Below are 17,409 nucleotides of genomic sequence, written 5' to 3' on the forward strand. Positions count from 1 at the left end.
TATACCATCATCAAATGGCCAACATTTTACTGTTACTTCAAATCCTCTGAATATTGATTTTTTTTTCAGGTCAGCCAAAGGGGTGGTGCTTAGAGTTACAACTGAGATGACAGAGGGTAGAGATTTAAGATAACTGAGAACTACTGTTATTATGGTCAGTATGAAGTAATTCAAATTAATAATTTCTGAGAAAGATGAAGATTATTTTTTAAAAAAACAATGTCACAATTGATTACATGGATTGCTAGGATTCATTTAATGATTTGCAGCGGGATTGGAAAGTGTAAAGGGACATTGTAGTAAATGAGAAAATGCCACAGAAATACAACACATGTCTCAGTTAACAGTGTAGTCTAGGCAAAAATCAAGCAGTTTCATCTACCAATATATTGAACTGAAGGAAAGAAATACTATGTGGATTTCAAAGTATAATTGAGAAAAAATGGTGAGGATATCTTGGCTGGCAGTTTTTCTTTATACAAACTAATTTGTAAAAACAATTTTGACCAGATCAATAAATTATTGGGAAGGTAGGAGAATTATGCATAATGAATTGATTTAATAGGTTAACACCTAGCAATATTATGTACTGGGCAAAAGGGGAAAAATGCTTACTTTACCATAATTTTAATAATTCTTAATTTCTTTCGCAAATTGTAACATAGTCCTTCATTAATGTGCAACCACTGAATGAATTTTAGGTTTTATAAAAAGATGGATCACCATTTCAGACATCTCATCAAGTGTTCGTCCCTTCACTTCATCCAACTCACTCTTCAGTGCAGATACTCTCTCCAGCTCCTCCTGAGTGTCACTGAAACCTGTAATACCATGCTTAGCTTCGACCGCTTGCTGCGAACACAAACAGTTTGACAAAATTATGAAAAGGCTAGATATATAAGGAACTCAGCTGGCCATTTATATCATAAACAATTATAAGTGTCATCAGTTCAGCTCAGGAGCTTGTACATTTATTTATAGGGTGTTGAAAATTCCAACAATTTGATGAGGTTGGCACACACAGCATCTAAAATTAATCATTTTCTTCCATTCCAGTGGAAATGTTATAACTGCTATTGGTTAGTGAGCAGCCATGAAAATATTTTAAAATACATCTTAGACATAGCCTATTTGTGCCATGTGTAAGAGACTAGTTCTGATATCTAGATTCAGTCTAGATCTGTATTCAGCTTCACCTTTACTGTGCCTGATAACCCAGCAAATGTAGCGAGGCGGAATAACTGACAGGAAAAAGAAAAATTGACAGGATTCCATTTCCACTCTTCTGCCAACTGGGTACAAAACAGCATTAATGGAGGATAAGACAATGTAGAAAATGTGAATTAGGCCATTATGCATATCACATTTTCCTGGAACTTTTGCTAATTTTTTAGCTGAAACCAGGCACAATTAGTCATCATAGCTCTGATCCCCTTCCATCCTAAACAGCGATCATGAATCAAAAACAGAAAATGCTGGAAAAACTCAGCAGATCTAACAACATCTGTGGAGAGAAAGACTAGAGTCATACGGACTCAAAAACCTCTGTCTTTCTCTCCACAGATGCTTTTAGACCTGAGATTTTCCAGCATTTCCTGTTTTTGTTTCAGATTTCCAGCATCTGCAGTATTTTGCCTTTATCTTAGCTAATCATGAATGTCAGCATCAACAACAACTTGCTTTATGTAACACCTTTAATGTAGCAAAGCATCCCAAGGTCTTTTCAGGAGTGATTATCAAACTAAATTTGACACCAAGCTAAGTAGAGAGGTATCAGGTCATGTGACAAAAAGAGACAGGTTTTAAGCAGTATCTTAGAGAAGGAGATGGAAGTGGAGTGTGGGATAGGTTTAGGAAGGGATTACCAGAATTAAGGGCTAGGCAGCTGAAGGCACATCTGCCAGTGGTGGAACAAAGGAAATCGTGGATGCATAAGAAGCTAAAATTGGAGGAGTGCTGAGATCTTGAAGAGTTGTAATGTTAGCGGGGAATACAGAAACAGGGAGGGGCGACGACATGGATAAGAATTTTAAAATCAATGTTGCTGGATTAGGAGTCAATGTAGGGTGATAGGTGAATGGGACTTGCTGCGAGTTAGGATACCAGCAGCAGAGTTTTGGGTGAGCTCAATTTTATAGATTACTGTCTATTCCTAAAAGGAGTTACTGAGCCTGACTGTTTAAGGGAGTTGCACCAACACAGATGAATATAGGTAGGTTGAATGAGTGGACAAAGATCTGGCAAATGGAGTTTAATGTAGGAAAATGTGAAGATGTTCACTTTGGCAGGAAGAGCAAAAAAGCAGAGTATTACCTAAATGGAGAACGGCTGCATAATTCTGAGGTGCAGAGGGATCTGGGTGTTCTGGTACATGAGTCACAAAAAGTTAGTATGCAGATACAGCAAGTAATTAAGAAGGCTAATGGAATGCTATCCTTTATTATGAGAGGGATTGAACATAAAAGTAAGGGATAGGCAATAAATGCTGGCTTAGCCAGCAATGCCCACGTCCCATATATAGTTTTTACAATTTTTGCTTCAGTTCTACAGGGCATTGGTGAGACTGCACTTCAAATACTGTGTGCAGTTTTGGTCTCCTTATTTAAGGAAAGATGTAATTGCATTGGAGGCGATTCAAAGGAGGTTTACTAAATTGATAACTGGAATGAGTGGGGTGTCTTATGAGAAAAAGTTGGACAGACTGGTCTTGTTTCTACTGAGTTTAGAAGAGTGAGAGGTGATATGATTGAAGTATACAAGATCCTGAACATTGAAATGATGTTTCCTCTTGTAGATGAGTCCCAAACTAGGGGGCACTGTTTAAAATTAGAGGTTGCCCTTTTAGGACAGAGATGAGGAGAAATTTTTTCTCTGAGGGTTGTGCAACTTTTGAACTCTGTCTCAGAAGGTGGAGGAGGCAGGGTCATTGAATATTTTTAAAGCAGAGGTAGATAGCTTCTTATTAGGCAAGGGAATCAAAGGTTATTGGGGTTAGATGGCAATGTGGAAATTGAAACACAAGATGATCAGCGGAACAGGTTTGAGGGGCCAAATGGTTTGCTCCTGCTCCTATTTCTTATGTTCTTAACACTGATTGTTACTAACTTGGGCTGTTTCAGTTACCAAGGAAATTTCACTTTACACATTTTAAGATTTTAAAAAGTATTCTAAATATACCACACCACAGAACTGGTATTAACTGAAGCAAGGACAGATCTTTTACAAATGCATACAATCAAAGTGCTCCAAGAGAACAGAACAACTTAAAGAATTTTGTAGCAAGCCAATTTCTGGCAATATTTCTTTAGCAAGTGATGATTAATCCTGTGTGTTAACTTCTGCATACTAAGACCGGTGTCGCAATGACAAAACTTTGCTGCTGGTATTATATGATTCTATTTTGAATGTTGAATTGTATTAATTCTCTTCTCTCAATTGTTCAAAAACAGATCTTTGAACATTATTGGTAGTTAAGTGTTTCTTTTTAACTTAGTAGAAAGACAGAAATAGATTGAAGCCAATATTAATTCCTTGTAAAACGGGCACAGCATTATGCTATGAAATTCAAATTTCTGTACAACCAAAATGAAGTAAATATGGATAAATTTACATACTCATCTATTTGAAAAACATTCTACATGGCTGAAGATAAAAACTATAAATGCCAGCTGATAACAACTCGTGCTTTCCTAGGTAATCAGTACATTGTTAATTAAAGACATGGGCGCTTGTAGAGATGACTGAAATGGTTTCATGGAAAGGTACCATTTCACGTTTTTTTATTGTTTGTGTCTCAGAATGGTCCCGAGTTGGACAACAAGTATATTGCAAGCCAGGTTCTCATATTACCAGCTGTTGCTGTATAGCCTCATGCCGTTGTTTTAGAATTTCTTCTGTTCTCTGCAGCACGCCATATTCTGCTCTTAGCTCTGCTAGTTCTTGACGTTTCTTCTTATAAACAGTGCTCTTACTACGAAGCTTGCTGACATAGCGTTTGAACTAGAAATTAAAGGGAAATAAGTTAATATGGTTAGTGGTAAAAATAGATTTGGAAGCCTAATGTCTGGAGCACAACAATTAATAAAATCAAAGATGTTAGTAATTTCAGAATTGACACCAATCTCAGTTCCTATGGAACTCAAGGCAGGCTAGCAATGCTAAACCCACAAGAGTCTCAATCTTTTAGACAACAGGGCACATTCTATAAAAAGTGTACCAGGCAGGATGCCAAAAATAGTCTAGCCACTGCTGTGTAAAATTATCAAATCCAGAGCGTCTCCCTCAACAACCTCAATGCTGTCTTATAAGCTCCATTAGTTTGGGAATTGAAATGTTCAAACATTTTAATTAAGTAATTCATACACAAGTTACATAGGTATCATGCTTCATAAATGTATACGATATTTTATAGCCAAGTTGACTGTTTGGGTCAAGGGCAATTAAGGTCAGCAAAATAAACTTAGATATTCTACAAACCTTTGTTAGTTGTTCAAAATTTATACATATGTACTCATTTACATGTGAATATATTCAGCAGATAGTATAATACAAAAGGTGATTTCCATATCATCATGAAAATGGATTCAAATGGTTTTCATGCAATTTCCGGCTGGTTTTGTTTCCCACTGAAACAGTTAACTCATGAAAGGAATATTTTGCTTCTAAACATTTCCCTTACAAATAAAGCCTACAGCATATTTTCCACAGGTACCAGATGCTAGAAGTTAAATAAAGGTAATTTATACAAGGGACAAAAATATAAATCAATAACTTACAAATTCAGTTTATTTACAGCTGTAGACTTATTCAAAAATGTAAACTTGACTTTTATGATCGGTGATGGGTAGGATTACACAACATCCACTAATCTGGCATACCAAAGCATTTTTATATTTTTCTCATCTGGAAGCTAACAAAAGTACATTTGCTTCAATGTCCCAATCATGTTTTGACTTTTCTTGTGGGTAATGATGCTATTTAATTCCAAATACAATGGAAAATTTCTAACAAAGGCATTCAGTTGAATGGTCTGCGAATGAATATTTATTTGTTCAAAATTTAAATTGTGTAAGACAAACATTCTTTGAAGCATTTCTACATGGAGCCCTTTTTATAATTCAGACTTCTTGCCAATGCTTTGGAGCTTCTATTCTCAGTGAAAGAAGACAGATTTCATAAATAGCCCAAGTCTAACAAGAACCTACACTTGTATTCTTATGTGGCAGAAATGGGATAGTATCACATTATCAGGGGAAGCAATGGTGTAGTGGTATTGTCGCTGGACTAATAGTCCAGAGGCCCAGGGTAATGCAGATGGTGGAATCTGAATTCAATAAAAACCTGGAATTAAAAGTCTAATGATGACCATGAAACTATTGTCGATTGTTGTAAAAACCCATCTGGATCCTTTAGGGAAGGAAATCTGCCATCTTTACCTGGTCTGGCCTACATGTGATGCCAGACCCACAGCAATGTGGTTGACTCTTAAATGCCCTCTGAAATGGCCTAGCAAGCCAATTGCATCAAAACCACTACAAAATCTCAAAAAAGGAACAAAGCCGAACGGACCACCCGGCATTGGCATCCCAAACAACAATGGCAAACTCAGCCCTGTCGACCCTGAGAAGTCATCCTTAGTAACATCTGGGGGCTAGTGCCAAAATTGGGAGAGCTGTTTCATAGGCTAGTCAAGCCTGACTCCTCATGGAATCATATCTTACAGATAATGTCCCAGACACCATCACCATCCCAGGCACACAGTCAGGATGGAGTTGCCTTGGGAGTCCTCAACATCGACTCCAGACCTCATGGTATCAGGTCAAACATGGGCAAGGAAACCTTCTGCTGATTACTATGTACCACCCTCTCTCAGCTGATGAATCAGTGTTGAGCACCACAAGGTTGCAGAATGTACTGTGGGTGGGGGACTTCTATGTCCATTACCAAGAATGGCTCGATAGCACCACTACTGACCGAGTTGGCCGAGTCCTAACGAACATAGCTGCTAGGCTGAACCTGCGGAAGGTGGTAATTGGACCAAGAGGGAAAAACATATTTGACCTCATCCTCACCAACTTGCCTGCTGCAGATGCATCTGTCCATGACAATATCGGTAGGAGTGGCCATCACACAGTAGTTGTGGAGAAGAAGTCCCGCCTTCACACTGAGGATACCTCCATCCTGTTGTGTGGCACTACCATCATTCTAAATGGGATAGATTTCGAACAGATCTAGCAACTCAAGGCTAGGCATCCATGAAGCGCTGTGGGCCATCAACAGCAGCAAAACTGTACTCGAGCACAATCTGTAACCTCATGGCCTGGCATATCCCTCACTCCACCATTACCATCAAGCCAGGGGATCAACCTTGGTTCAATGAGGAGTGCAGGAGGGCATGCCAGGAGGAGCACCAGGCATACCTAAAAATGAGGTATCAACCTGGTGAAGCTATAATACAGGACTACTTGTGTGCCAAACAGCATAAACAGCAAGTGATAGACAGAGCTAAGCGATCGCAGAACCAATGGATCAGATCTAAGCTCTGCAGTCCTGCCACATCCAGTCGTGAATGGCAGTGGACAATTAAACAACTCACTGGAGGAGGAGGCTCTACCAATATCCCCAGCCTCAATGATGGGGGAGCCCAGCACATCAGTGCAAAAGATAAGGCTGAAGCATTTATTATAATTTTCAGCCAGAAATACTGAGTGCATGGTCCATCTCGGCCTCCTCTGGAGATCTGTTATGATCCCAGCTGAGGTGACCCCTGGACAAGCCTGGTCCCAGAATGGAACCCAGCTTGAGAGATCCTAATTTTTATTTGTTTGTTTAGATCCGTGGGAAGCAGCTACTGAACAAAGGCACAGGGGTCAGCTGTTGAACTTTTAACAAGAATAAAATGTTTATTCAACAAGATAAGATGAAATGTATTACAATAATCCTTCATGCACAACTATACCTTTACAGATGTATGCAGATTTGTAAGGATAACACAAGTTACATAAGCAATCTTATACTCCAATGTACACAGTAAGTACCCAGTCCATGTAAACCTATGGTCCCTGTGGTCAGGCACACCACACTCTGAAACCAAGTGACAGATGCCATCTCAAACAGATGCTATGGATCTCTCTTCAATTCCCGCACCCCCCCTTTCTCCCAGATGCCTTCTGCAAGGGTTCACCTCCAGGGTTTCAAACTCTCCTTTTGATGTTCCTCTTCCCTGGGTCGCCGCGTGCATTCAAGCTGTCTTCCATGCACTCTCTTCTCACTGTCTCAACTTTCAACAGTACACCACTGCTTCACATGCTCATTGCAAAGAGTTACAGACCTTCAGTGTCTTTGAACCTTCTTGCCTCTTGCGAGCAGTTCTCACTTTAAATCATCTTTCTGCAGCATTTGTCTCCTTCAATCTGAAGCATGGAGCCTTTCTCTCTGCCCCTCACTGTTAACTTCACTTAACAGGACCTTTTCCAGGTTCCTGTCCTTCCTTTGTCTAGAAGGTCATGTTTGGACTTTCCCTTCTTGCACTCCCCCTGGATTTTTGGGGTTTTTCTTTAGCTTGGGACTGGCTGTCTGTCCCCTTTTCTCCAGTCTATTGTTGCAGCAACTTTCAGAACTAACTGCACTCAAAAAGATTCCAAAACAACTGATGTTTCTCTTCTTTTGTGTGGGTGGTACCTGCCTCTCTGGCCCCCCTGTTGCTAGGCAACAGTTCAATTCTTCTACCCTTGTATGTTTATGTTCCCTTTAGGGGTTGTAAAACTCATTTGAAATGCAACCACCTTTCTGAAGTGAAACTAAAACTCCATTTGCTTTCTTAACACACAGATACAGAAATGCAAATCAAACTTAAACATGAAAGCTAAAACTCATTTCCAACACCCACAAATACCAATATAACTTACTTAAATTAGCTCTATTTCCTAACAAGGCACAGCATCACAGATGCCCAGTCTCCAGCCAATTCAATTCACTCCACGTGAAATGCTGAAGGCACTGGATACTGCAAAGGCTATGGGCCCCGACAATATTCCCTCAATAGTACTGAAGACTTGTGCTCCAGAACTTGCCGTGCACCTAGCCAAGCTGTTCCAGTACAGCTACAACAATGGCATCTACCTGGCTATGTGGAAAATTGCCCAGGTATTGCCCAAAAAGCAGGACAAATCCAACCCGGCCAATTACTGTCCCATCAGTCTACTCTCCATCATCAGTAAAGTAATAGAAGGGGTCATCAACAGTGCTATCAAGCTGCACTTGCTTAGCAATAACCTGCTCATTGACACCTAGTTTGGGTTCCGCCAGGGCCACTCAGCTCCTGACCTCATTACAGCCTTGGTTCAAACATGGACAAAAGAGCTGAACTCCTAAGGTGAGGGGAGAGTGACTGCCCTTGACATCAAGGCCACATTTGACCAAGTGTGGCATCAAGGAGCCCTAGCAAAACTGGAGTCAATGGGAATCAGCGGGAAAACTCTCTGCTGGTTGGAATCACACCTAGCACAAAGGAAGGTGATTGTGGTTGTTAAAGGTCAGTCATCTCAGTTCTAGGACATCACTGCAGGAGTTCCTCAGGGTAGTGTCCTAGGCCTAACCATCTTCTGCTGCTTTATCAATGACCTTTCTGCCATCATAAGGTCAGAAGTGGGGATGTTCGCTGATGATTGCACATTATTCAGCAACAGTCGTGACTCCTCAGAAACCAAAACAGTCCATGTCCAAATACAGCAAGACTTGGACAATATCCAGGTTTGGGCTGACAAGTGGCAAGTAACATTTGTATCAAACAAGTGTCAGACAACGACCATCTCCAACAACAGAGAATCTAACCATCGCCCCTTGATGTTCAGTGGCACTATCATCACTGAATCCCCCACTATCAACATCCTGGGGGGGGGGTTACCATTGGCCAGAAACTGAACTGGACCAGCCATATAAATACTGTGGCTACAAGAGCAGATCAGAGGCTGGGAATCACAGAATCTCAGAGTGCAGAAGAGGCCCTTTGGCCCATTGAGTCTGTACTGACATGAGAAACATCTGATCTACCTACCTAATCCCATTTACCAGCGCTTGGCCCATAGCCTTGAAAGTTATGACGTGCCAAGAGCTCATCAGGGTACTTTTTAAAGGATGTGAGGCAACCCACCTCCATCACTCTCCCAGCCAGTCCAAACCGTCACAACCCTCTGGGTAAAAAAGTTTTTCCTCACATCCTCTCTAAACCTCCTGCCCCTCACCTTAAACTCGTGACTGACCCTTCAACTAAAGGGAGCAGCTACTCCCTATCCACCCTGTCCATGCCCCTCATAATCTTGTACACCTCAATCAGGTCGCCCCTCAGTCTTCTCTACTCCAACGAAAACAACCTAAATCTATCCAACCTCTCTTCATAACTTAAATGTTTCATCCCAGGCAACATCCTGGTGAATCTCCTCTGCACCCCCTCCAGTGCAATCACATCCTTCCTTTAAAGTGGCAACCAGAACTGCACACAGTACTTCAGCTTTGGCCTTACCAAGGTTCTATACAACTCAAACATGACCTCCCTACTTTTGTAGTCTATGCCTCGATTGATAAAGTGATTACACTTGGAAAGTACAATACCTAATTGGGATGTCCTGAGGTTGTGAAAGGGGTTATTTCTATTACCTCAATAGCCTGTGGTAAAGGATTCAAAAGAGTGTTGTAATTACAAATCAGAGGTTTCTGTGGAGAATAATTTTAGAGTGACTTAAGAGCCCCAGTTCTAGCCTTGATTGTCTGTTGGTGTATGCCTTTTTCACCACCCCACTAACATGCCCCTCTGCCTTCAGCGATCTATGTACACAAATGCCAAGGTCCCTTTGTTCCTCAGAACTTCCTAGTGTCAAATTACTCCTTCCAAAATGTATCACCTCACACATTTCAGCGTTAAATTCCTGCGACAAGTAACTTACCTACTGATTCTCCAAAGCCTGTCCACCGTATACAAGGCACAAGTCAGGAGTGCGATGGAATACTCCCCACTTGCCTGGATGAGTGCAGCTCAACAAAAAGCTCAACACTGTCCAGCACAAAGCAGCCCGCTTGATTGGCATTACATCCACAAACATTCAGTCCCTCCACCACCGACGCACAGCAGCAGCGTGTACCATTTACAAGATGCACTGCAGGAATTCACCAAGGCTCCTTAGACAGCACCTTACAAACCAACAACCACTACCATTTAGAAGGACAAGGGCAGCAGATAGATGGGAACACCACCACCTCCAAGTTCCCCTCCAAGCCACTGACCATCCTGACTTGGAAATATATCGCCGTTCCTTCACTGTCCCTGGGTCAAAATCCTGCAACTCCCTTCTTAATAGCACTGTGGGTGTACCTACCCCACATTGGCTTCAGCGGTTCAAGAAGGCAGCTCACCACCACCTTCTCAAGGGCAACTAGAGACGGGAAATAAATGTTGTCCCAGCCAGCGAAGCCCACATCCCATGAGTGAATGAAAAAAAAAATCATTGGACTAACCATTGTATTTCAGTTTTGGTGTAACACACAATCTCTTATGTGGGATAGCCAACAACACTCCTATCTACTAAAAAAGGTGCTAAATACCTATTATATAATCATTACATTCAGGTTAAAACTAATAGTTACATTTATTTATGAGTAAGATGATACATAGAAGGGGCAAAACACAGCAAGATTTAGATATTATAAATAATTGGAAAACAATAAAGATAACATCCGAGTTCAAAATATCTCCTTCAGAAAACACTTTTGCACACTCCAGTAACCTTCAGGAGATATTTCTTCATAGACTTGCTCATGAAATATTTGCACATGGTGAGTTAATGATCCAAAATTTAGTGAAGATTTGTCCTATTCTGCATCTGGTCAGTTTTCCAGTGTAGAAGAAATTATGGATTAATGTGAATTAAGGCACTATTCACACTACAGCATAATTTCATAGGACTTACGTACTACTAAATCAACACTGAAACCACCACACAAAATTGATCATAGCTCTGATCTGCATCCCCCACACTAAGTCAATAATGATCGTGAATTTCCTAGATTTACATTAGTTCTCACTACAGCCACTTAAGGCAGAAAAATAATGGTGTAGGTGTATTTAAGTTCATGATTAATTGATTAAAGTAAAATAAAGTCTCTGCTCTTTCTTGATATCTTTAATTCTTACCTACATTTTTAATTCTTAAAATCATCCCACTGAATTTAATAACAGAATCAAGACGGCAACAAATTCCATTTTCTCATTTGCCTTATTCAGAAAATTTAAAACCTAGGATAAAGTCTACTTAGAAACGTCAACTCTTTTCTTCTCCACCGATGCTGCCAGACCTGCTGAGTTTTTCCAGGTAATTCTGTTTTTGTTTTGGATTTCCAGCATCCGCAGTTTTTTTGTTTTTATCTACTTAGACCTGAAACAAACCGACAACCTTCTAGGGGCAGGAGCATTACAAATACATTTTTATGCATCACGTCTATGATTGTTTTCAACCATGTTTTGTTGCCAGTTGCCTTTTGCCACAATTGATTGGTCCAAAAGTTTTGTTGAACACTTTGATGCTTTAATCTGACTTAGACTGAATCAATTATTCACAATCTCAACACCCTATTTGACCCTGAGTTAAGCTTTAGACCCCATATCCTCTCCATCAAAAGGACAGCCTACTTCCAACACCATTATACTGCCACAGCCTATCTGCTGCTGAAACCTTCACCCATGTGTTTGTCACATCTAGATTCAACTTTTCCTATAAAAACAGTGCTGGAAAAACTCAGCAGGTCTGGCAGCATCTGTGGAGAGAGAAACAGTTAATGCTCTGAATCTAATATGACTATTCTTTGGAATACTTCGGAACCGGTTCTGAAGAAGAGTCATACTGGATTCAAAACATTAACTCTGTTTCTCTCTCCACAGATGTTGCCAGACCCAGGTTTTTCTAGGCCTTTCTGTTTTTATTTCAGATCTCCACCAAGTATTTAGCTTTTAGTGGACTGTTCCAATGTTCTCCTGGCTAGCATCCAATTTTGCACCCTCTGAAAACTTCAATTTATTGAAAAGCATGCTGGGCATATCCTTTCAGTCACCGCGCTGTAATTGCTCTAATTTAAAATTCTTATTATGTTTAAACCCCTGCCTGGCCCTGTAACCTCTTCACCCCTACAATCCTCCAGAACTCTCTGCATTCAACTCTGAGCTTTTGTGTCTTCCCCTTCTTTAACTCCAGTGTGATGGCTGTGCCTTCAGCCACCTACATCTCACACTCCAATTCTCTGCCTAAGACTTTTCATCTAGCTCTGCTCCTTTACTTCATGTAGTTGGGGATGGAATTGGTAGCAAGAATACTGAATTTGCGTTGGGGGTCAAAACCTATGGTTTTTGTCTTCCCAGTGTATACCCAGAGGAGTTAAGACAGGTCGTTGAACAAGCAGTCTGGCTGCAGAGTCAGTGGAGGGCTTGAAAGATAGGTGGTGAAGAGGTAGAGTGTTGTCAGCATCCGTGTGGAAGCAATGTCTGTAGATGATGGTTATGGGGTAGCATGTAGATGAAGACAAAAAGGGTCAAGGGTAAATCCTTGGAGGATTCCTGAGGAACATTGTGGAGAAAGGAAAGAAAGCCATCGTCACAAATGCTCTGGCTATCATTGGATGGTTAAGAACGTCATCAAGAGAGGGAATTCCTACAAAATTGGATAATGGAAAAAAGGCATTTGTGAAGGATGGTGGGGCTGAACATGTCAAAGGCTGCAAACAGTTGAGTAGGGTTAATAAACCACAGTCATATTCACACAGGATGATATTTACGTCTTTGGTTAGGATCATTCAGTAATGGGGCAGTGACAGAAATCTCCTTTGAGAGAGATAAAAACACGGAGGTGCAAAAAAGATAGGCATGGCTTTAGGAGATAACAACGTGTTAAAGGGCTCAAATGTTAAAGGCTGAAGATGGGATAATGATAATTTTGAAAAGAGATTGGGGGGTGGGGTACAGTTCCTGAGGAGAACGAACCATTTACAATGTTAGATAGAATGGGAGCCAGGAAGGGGAAATAGTATCTCATGGATGAAGTGAGCTTCGATAAAGCATGAGTCGATGAGAAACTAGTGAGAGATTGAAGGATTAATCAGGGCGAAGCTTGAAGGATAAATTAGAGCGAAGCTTGAAGGGAATTTTAGCTTGGTGAGCAAAGGGAATGGAGGGGTGGCATGAACCGCAGAGGCAATTAAAATGATAGTCTCAATTTTATCCATGAGTTCCTTGCACTGGTTGGGGTAAAGGCAGACGGGCAAGAATACAGCTGGCAGTGTAGAAAATAAGTTGGCAACTAAACTTGCTCTCCAGAATGTGCCTGGAGTGGTAGGTGATTAACAAAAGAGCATGAGGCCCCATGATGTTTGATATGCTCCAGTGAATTCTAGTGATGGATGGCTAAAGAAACCACGCCAGATATGCTTAGGTTTGCATCACCAAGGCCTAAGGAAGTAAAGATTCCAGGGAAACCAACCAAGGTAGAAGACAGTAAATGTTTCGCTGGGAACAAGGGCAAAGGTGGATGGAAGGGAGTAGCTGAGCAAAGCAATAGCTCCAGAAGTGTCGTAACAAGTTTGGGTGCTGTTCAATATAGGTTGTAAAGATCTGCCTGCAATTACAGACCAGTCAGTTTAACTTCGGTGATGGGGAAACTTCTAGAAACAATTATTCAGGATAGAATTAATATTCACATAGAAAAATGTCAGCATGGATTTGTTAAAGGGTAATCGTGTCTAACTAACTTGCTGGAGTTTTTTGAAGAGGTAACAGAGATGGTTGATGAGGGCAAGGCAGTTTATGTGGTGTATATGGACTTCCAAAAAGAGTTTGATACACTCCACACAACAGACTTGAGAGGAAAGTTATAGGTCATAGAATAAAAGAGACAGTAACGACATGGACACAAAATTGGCTGAGGGATAGGTAACAGACAGTAATGCTTCATGGATATTTTTCAGACTGGAAGAAGGTTTGTAGTGGAGTTCCCCAGGGATCAGTATTGGGACCCTTTCTTTTCCTGATACATATATAAATGATCTAGATCTTCGTGTGCAGAGGACAATTTCAAAGTTTGCAGATGACACAAAACTTGGGAGAATTGTAAACTGAGAGGAGGACAGTGTAGAACTTCAAAAGGACATTGACACATGATGGAGTGGGCAGATAGGTGGCAGATAAAGTTCAATACTGAGAAGTGGGAGGTGATACACTTTGGTGCAAAGAACATGGAGAGACAGTATAAAATAAAGAGTTAAAAACAAAAAACTGCGGATGCTGGAAATCCAAAACAAAAACAGAATTACCTGGAAAAACTCAGCAGATCTGGCTGCATCAGCGGAGAAGAAAAGAGTTAAACTCTTTTCTTCTCAGCCAATGCTGCCAGACCTGCTGAGTTTTTCCAGGTAATTCTGTTCTTGTTTAAAATAAAGAGTACTATTCTAAAGGGTGTGCAGGAGCAGAGACGCCTGGGTGCATATGTACATAAGTCATTAAAGGTGGCAGGACAGGTACAGAGCATGGTTTCTAAAGCATAGAGTACTCTAGGCTTTATTAATAGGGACAGAGTACAAGAGCAGGGAGGTTATGATGAACCCAGATAAGACATTGATTAGACCTCAGCTGGAGTATTATGTACAGTTTGAACCATCACACTATAGGAAGGATGTGAACGCATTGGAAAGAGTGCAGAAGAGGTTTACGAGGTTCCAGGGATGAGGCACTTCAGTTATGAGGAAAGATTGGAGAAGTTGAGTCTGTTTTCCTTGGAGAGAAGGTGGCTAAGAGGAGGTTTGATAGAAGTTTTCAAACTCATGAGTGGTCTGGACAGAGTAATTAGGGAGAAATTGTTCCCGCTCATAAACGGATTGAAAACCAGAAGGCACAGTTTTAAAGTGGTTTGCAAAAGAAGCAAATGTGAGGTGAGAAAAAGCTTTTTCACCTTTTCATGAGTAATTAGGGTTTGGAATGCACTGCCTGGAAGTGTGGTGGAGGCAGTTTCAACTCAGGCATTCAAGAGGGCAGTGGATGATTGTTTAAATAGAAACAATGTTCAGGGTTACGGGGTAAAGGGAGGAGATGGGCACAAAGTTAAAATGCAGAGAGAGCTGGTGCAGACATAATGGGCCGAATGGCCTCCTTCTGCACCATAACAATTCTGTGATTCTGCACAAAGAAAGGCTAGGCTGTTACAAATTGCACTTTCAGATTTGTAAGTGATGTGGAGAATGTGAGTTGTAGTGCATAGAGAAGTAATTGGAAATGGCTTCAGAGGTTAGTGATTTTATACCATGGGAATAGAGAGGGAGATTGGGGCGCTAGTGTGAATATATAATTTCATACTTCCCTTGAAGAACAGTGTGAAGCAGAACAGGACCTTAGTCCGACAACCTGCAACGCGAATGTTCTTTCCACAGCCACAACTATCTTTATAAAAGCTGAAAGGATGGTGGGTCCTATACGGCAGGAAAGTTTTATGGGATCCCAAATGTTGTACAAAATCAGGAAGTAATGGAGAGGAGGCCATGCTCATCAACCAGGTGCAATTTACCTGCTGGATGTCAACCCAGAATTTAAAGCTTAAGATCCAATCACCAAACTTTGGGACTATTGGCAGCAGAGCTCAAACCCTGCACCTATTGATTCAGAAGAGGGAAGGTTATCATTAAGCCAAAGGTCTGCTCTAGCAACTAATGAATGGGACAACTGGAGTACAACTGGTAGGACTAAAGGTATAATCAAGCCTATTCTATCACCATGACTTAACAGATCCATGAAAACGCAGGAAAAGTCCTGCTCTTAGGTTAAGATACCCGGGTTTTGCAATTTAAACATGTGGAGTTTTTTCTTTGGAGTCAATTTATAAAGCCCAGGGAATCTACAAAGGCATAATTCCCATTTTCATCACTTTTGACTGCCTTCATCTGCCTTGGTCCTAAGTTCTGAAATTCCCTCCATAAACTCTACTCCTCCCTACCTAGCTCTTCTCCTTTAAGACATTGCTTAAAACCTACTTCGGTGACCTCTTTTGGTCACCTTTCCTAATATCTCATGCAGCTCAGTCTCAATTTTTTGGGTAATGCTTCTATCAGGCTCTTTCTAATGTTTCATTATGTTAAAGACATTTATTAAACACCAGATGTTGTTGCTGTGAATGTAAAGAGATTGTCACACAGATATTGCTTTACCAAAATCATATGTAGTCCAACAGCAAAAATAACAGTCCCTCTGATTGCCCTGCTCCTTTACAGTAAACAAGGGATTTCAGCATGGTGCATAGGATATCACAGTGGCATTCCTATTTACTGGATGCCTAAAGGGATTTCAAAGGCTAGCATGTGAAGCATTATAGACATGTGCTTCCCAATTTGACACAGTTGGTGCTTTGAACCAACCAGTCTCAAATTAACCACAGCATAGAATGAAAGGCAACCAATCTTTATGTATTATACAAAATCAGCTCTTGAATTAGTTTTCCAGGCAAAAACTGTTTAATGACATTACAACAGATTGGTTATAAAACAAATATGGAAACAGACATGAGTCTACTATGATCATTGTCATTTTTTTAAAGATGGTTTTAAATTTAGAATTTATAAGTGAAATCTTTTTCCTGCATGAAAGGGTATCAAATCCCTCCCAATTTCTTCCCAAGACAAGCATAATTTGAGGCTACGAGAAAAAGCAGATGAATCTTGTAAGGATCTACCAATGACACTTTGAACCAACAGCTGTGCAGGAACTATATTTTTTGGTTTTGTCCTCCTCCTGCACCCATGGGAGTGCATCTCCCCTCTAAGTCCTATCCCAAACAAAACAAGCACAATCATATGCTAATGATTTATTTTGAATAGTCCCAATTAATTCCCCAAATCTTTACATGCCTTGACCCCTTCAACTTTGCACTGTGTTCTCCCTCAATGTCAGTTTTTGCCCCCAAACCTCTGAAATTCCTTTTGCATCCCCAGATCCCACCCATTATTTTTCTTAATTATCAGATGGCTCCTTTCTTTATGTTCCTGCCTTTCAGCTCAGACATCAAACCAAGGCCGCCTTCTGTTCCTCTCAGGTGGATGTAAAAGATCCAATCACATTATTTCAGAGAAAAACAGGGAGTTCTCTTTGGTTTACTAGGGCAATTATTTATTCCTCAATCAACATCACTAAACAGATGTCAAGATCATCACATTACTGTTTGTGGGAGCTCACTGCAGACAAATTGGCTGTAAAGCATTTAGGATGCCCAGAGGCTGTTAAAGGCAGAAATGCAAGTCCTTCTTTCTATCTAAATGAGTTGCATATTAAAGTAAAAATTAAATAGATGGAAAATTACAAGCTGGAGATATGCGACTTTCTGATATGCAATCCTA

General features: G+C 40.7%; 1 protein-coding gene across 4 annotated transcripts in view; it reads right to left on the reverse strand.

Annotated features, from left to right (window-relative positions):
• Positions 1–17,409, reverse strand: part of ift81 (intraflagellar transport 81 homolog) — a 104,716-nt gene that overhangs the window by 29,729 nt on the left and 57,578 nt on the right. For all 4 annotated transcript variants that reach the window (XR_005944920.1, XM_041203436.1, XM_041203437.1 and 1 more), the window contains exons 12-13: positions 3,850–3,999; positions 724–852 (exon numbers count right to left, since the gene is read on the reverse strand). Coding sequence is in view for 3 of the 4 variants with exons in the window: in XM_041203436.1 (XP_041059370.1) it covers positions 724–852; positions 3,850–3,999 (279 nt within the window). In the remaining variant the exon portion in view is untranslated. The remainder of the gene's footprint in view (positions 1–723; positions 853–3,849; positions 4,000–17,409) is intronic.

Source organism: Carcharodon carcharias, chromosome 13, assembly GCF_017639515.1.
Source record: "Carcharodon carcharias isolate sCarCar2 chromosome 13, sCarCar2.pri, whole genome shotgun sequence".
NCBI lineage: Eukaryota > Metazoa > Chordata > Chondrichthyes > Lamniformes > Lamnidae > Carcharodon > Carcharodon carcharias.